General features: G+C 44.2%; 1 protein-coding gene across 1 annotated transcript; it reads right to left on the reverse strand.

The window, feature by feature from the left end:
- Positions 1–2,525: 2,525 nt before the first annotated feature.
- On the reverse strand, positions 2,526–3,276 carry LOC3291304 (hemocytin). Its single transcript, XM_554868.2, has 2 exons — positions 2,764–3,276; positions 2,526–2,695 (listed from the first exon to the last, which is right to left on the reverse strand). Exons 1-2 carry the CDS (start codon positions 3,254–3,256, stop codon positions 2,526–2,528), a joined length of 663 nt encoding a protein of 220 aa, XP_554868.2. The 5' UTR covers positions 3,257–3,276.
- Between the last annotated feature and the right edge of the window lie 1,066 nt (positions 3,277–4,342).

Genomic DNA, 4,342 nt, shown 5'->3' on the forward strand with positions numbered 1-4,342 from the left:
TCTAAAAAAGTTCTCCTCATTTATCACGTTTATTGCCCAAAACACGGAAGCAGCCCAAAATAATGCTCCATAATCTCCTTCCCAGCAAGTACGTTTCAATCTCTGTCCGGCACTTGTAACATCGACGCCGCGATCGTGCCCTAACAGTAACAACGGCGACGACGACGACGACGATGGGACCTTCGTCACAAGTGCCCGCGAGCACTTAATCGTAACGCACAAACCAAACTACCCTACGCCTTGCTGGTTCTATCTATTTTAAGGTTCTGAAGAAACAATCGCTACTTACACGCGCTGGTACGTGCCCTAAACACACGATACAGGAAGCGGTAGAACATACGAACGCATAATCCACCCCGTGCAGCACGTGTGCCGCGTAATGAGTTGTCGGCTCGCGGGACGCACTGAATTTATCATGCTAATTGATTAACTGTGTTCCGTGTGCGGGGGTGGGTGCCACCATTGCGTGTGTATGTTGTGACGCCGCCAGGTCTCGGTACGATACGGCAACAGGAAGTCGACCGAGGCAGTGACGTTTTGCTGGCAAGTGTCGGCGGAGCAGCTCTTTTTGAAGAGCCTGAAAAACGGAAATAGACTTTTTCATTGACCTTGACATGGGATCTGACGGAGTTTCTTCTTAAAAATAGCCCATCCGAAAAGCGCCCTTAGGTCGTGCGGGCATCTTAATTTATGGTAGGTTTGTAACAATTAATGTACTCAAGTAACAGGGTATTACTTTCATTAGAGCGTTAAGTACACCCTGCGCGATCATGAAACCGGGCCGGGCGTACCGCAATCGACATGGAACGACTGATTATTTACACCCAAGACCACCCAAAGACACAACTGTGGGGCATCTGCAACATACATACCAAGCTATGCATTTCAAATGCACGTCAGGCTGCATTAGTCATTCAGCACGGTAAGCCAACAAAACGGATTAATTATAGACGCGTGTGGAATCACAAACGATGAGCTTGTCGCCTGCATCATATATTAATAGACGCGTTTGCAAAGCTCGGACCTGACACACCGGATACTGCACCACCGAGTTTGTGTCGGACAAGTCAACACTAGGGCTGGTTTATATAGCGACTAGCCCCTTTGGACATAACATCCTTCAAACCATTTTCTCACTCACACTCGGACATTGTTGCAATCCTGGACAGTACCGCTTAATCGACACCGTATGCATACGCAATTACATTGGCCAAGCCGAGAACGGAGGCACCAGTTGGCCCCTTTTGGTGTTGCTTTGTGATGATTGTGCGTTTGCTCGTGTTTTAATCTTTTTTGTTCAACCTAGGAACAGCAAACACCGATAAAGACACATTCCTCGGTAGTAGCAAAAAGGCACGAAGTCGCGCAGCAAGGAAGCGCAAGACAATTTTAAACTTCCGTGTAGACAGGTGCTTCCGTTCTGGAAACGTATCGGGCTCGTGCTGGAATGACACATTATTAAACTTACCTTTGCTACAATGTAATTAAAGATGCAAAGGGCAGTTTTGTACGGCAATTTCATCATTATGAATAATTGCTATTTGATTTTGTTATAGCAAAAGTATCAAATATAAATATAAAAAGTAGATATCTCACACATACAGTGGAAGCGCATTAAGATTATAGCATCTTTAAAGTTAATTGTATGTTGAAGATGAAGATAGCGAACTGTTCCTTCATATTCTGTATATTTTTAGTCTCTCCTCGTTAGTTTAATCTTCCTAAAACGAATACTCTCTACAGTCTCTTTAATACTCGATACATTTGTAATTGGGATGCCTAGATTCTTGAAGAATAAATTTCCATTGGGATTGCAAAACAATATTTGATTTAGCGGTCAAAAGAGGCTATATTTCAATAGATGCTGCTTGATTATTGCGTACTATCGAATTGATTCATTTTCTCCAACAAGGGTTTCTCAAAGTTGAAGGTCTTTGAATTATTCATCTAAGAGAAACTTCACTGCATTTTATCAAACAAAAAATCTGTATCCTCGAAGGTCAGACGTACTCTAATTACTACATGTAACTGCCTAAAAGGACCGAGCAAAGATGACAACGCATCCAGAACTATGTATCTATAGATTGCTCTATGTAGATGCAATTACTGTTATTACTACTACAATATGTTAAGATCGCGTGATCTTTATGTCTTCGTTCAACAACGCAACGGCCTACGGTGATCCCTTGTTCTACGGAAGGATGATCGATATAAGAATAGAATCATGCCCAGCTTTTACAGGAGATTTACTGTTGAGCTCCTACATGCGGCGAGGAACAAATTAAGGATCCTTAGGAATAGATAAGCTGTAGCCGTTCATGTTCATTGCCTTGTCATGCAGAGCGTCTTTCGACCTGTTCGGAGCACTTGAGAGGCTATTTTTATTCAACAAATTGCTTTAACCTATGAAAGAGGTGTTAGTTTAAGCTTCCTTGTCCGGAGTTATTCTGCTGCGCGCGGCAGTAGAACGGAAAGATCCAAAACCAAATAAATATGAACTGGTTGGCTACAGTTCGGTGGAACTCCTATGCTACCGGGGCCGCCGTCGTCGTTGTAGTAGCCTCCGTGGTTGTCGTGGTTGTAGCCTCCGTGGTCGTCGTTGTTGTAGCTTCCGTGGTGGTCGTTGTTGTAGCCTCGGTTGTTGTTGTCGTAGTTGAGGCCGCTGTCGTGGTCGTGGTAGCCACCGTGGTAGTAGCTGAAACGAAATTCCAAGATGGATTTTCAATCCAGAGCCGCTCTGCAAAGAACACCACTTAAACTTACACGGCGGTGGCACCTCACACTTTTGATTTACAAACTGTAGCTGCACCTGCGAGCCAGTGCAGGGATCGAGCGCTACCGGGCAGGTCGTCGCCACCGCATACCCATCGTTGTAGCAGACGTAGAAATTTTCCGGCGCCAGGCCCGTGTTTTCGAACTGTCGGTTGCAGCAACGGCAGCTATCAACGAACACGATGCAGGGATCTGTCCGGTAGCACTGCGTAAAGTCACACGTACAGGTATTGTTCTGCGTATCGAAGTACAATCCGTAAGGACACTGGAACTCGATCGCACGCCCATCGGTACACTTGTAGTAGCGGGTGCAGTACAGCTCGTGCGGCAGGTACACCTGCAGCAGCGGTGCCGACGGGCAGAGATAGTCCGGCGGTCCGGGGGCGCACGTACAGCGCTCATTGTTGGTGGCGTACATGGCGAGACTGCCAGCCACCAGTAGCACTAGCAGCACCACTGCACCGTACCTCATCCTGCAGGCCATTACACACGGTATAGAGTAATTGAGGGACAAGACAGCACTGAACGGTCTTTGCACGATAGAGTGCCTCTTATAAAGACAAGGATGGACTGTCGTTGCGGTTGATTGAAGTCTGCTAGTACTGCTCCAACAAATGCACATTCCTTACACCGAATGCTCCGCTTAAGAGTGTTCCGTATTCTAGGTCGAGAGATCCAAAAAAGAGTGCCATGCAGATAGGTGACGTATTAGAATGGAAAATAGTCACGCACCTATCGGAGAACACGTGGAGTATCGTCGGGGTGTTTACCAATCAGACGTTTGGCCAGACAATTGATATCAGCCAGCAGCACGAGTGGAACCAGAAGTAGCTTGATACCACTGGTTCATACGCCTTGTACCGGGAGACAAAAAAACAAAACAAAGACAAAATTATTAAAGAATGGGAAAAAGTTTGACACGTGAGCTTCAATACCGTGATCTTTTATAAAAGCTTCGGTAGATGCTCAGGATTGCCTACAGCTTAGCATGTTTTTGCTGCACTGGATGGTTGTACGTCGGGAGTCGCTCTAAAAAAGCTTTGTTCATAACAGTAATAGCCTAATTTAAGTTGAGTGGAAAGGATTTGGTTATGGCTTGAGATATATCGTACTATTTAAAAAATGATTTTAATTGATTATTGTCATGAGACTACTAGAGCTTACCGATTGTTTGTGTGTGAATTCTCTTTTTTATACTCACATATATGGACGCGAATGAACTTATATTTTTAAGTAAATGTTTAATATCAATAATATATCAACTATAATTCCATTGAATTCAACTGAGAAGAGTTCGTAACATTTGTACACGAATGTCGATATGGTCGTATCGTTTGGTTTACAATTCACAACTATCTACAATTTACCTAATTCTGTTCAAGCGCATGTGCCATATCCTATATGTTGGAGCTCGATTAGACCTACGTTACTACGCTGCAATGCCGATTAGTAATTCCGTTTCTTCTTGAAAATATCTTCCCTCTTTTAAAAGTACATCCTAAGGTTGTCCAAAGTTTGGATAGACTTGAATTTCAATACAATATCCATCATCACGACAATCACCGATTAT

The sequence above is a fragment of the Anopheles gambiae genome, chromosome 3, assembly GCF_943734735.2.
Source record: "Anopheles gambiae chromosome 3, idAnoGambNW_F1_1, whole genome shotgun sequence".
NCBI classification, from domain to species: Eukaryota; Metazoa; Arthropoda; class Insecta; order Diptera; family Culicidae; genus Anopheles; species Anopheles gambiae.

Bases quoted from the DNA above. Each gene is read 5' to 3' on its own strand.
- LOC3291304 (XM_554868.2), bottom strand. From the start codon at position 3,256: ATGGCCTGCAGGATGAGGTACGGTGCAGTGGTGCTGCTAGTGCTACTG. The intron at 2,696-2,763 runs GTAAGTTTAAGT...ATTTCGTTTCAG, and splicing joins GTGTGAGGTGCCACCGCCGT to CTACTACCACGGTGGCTACC.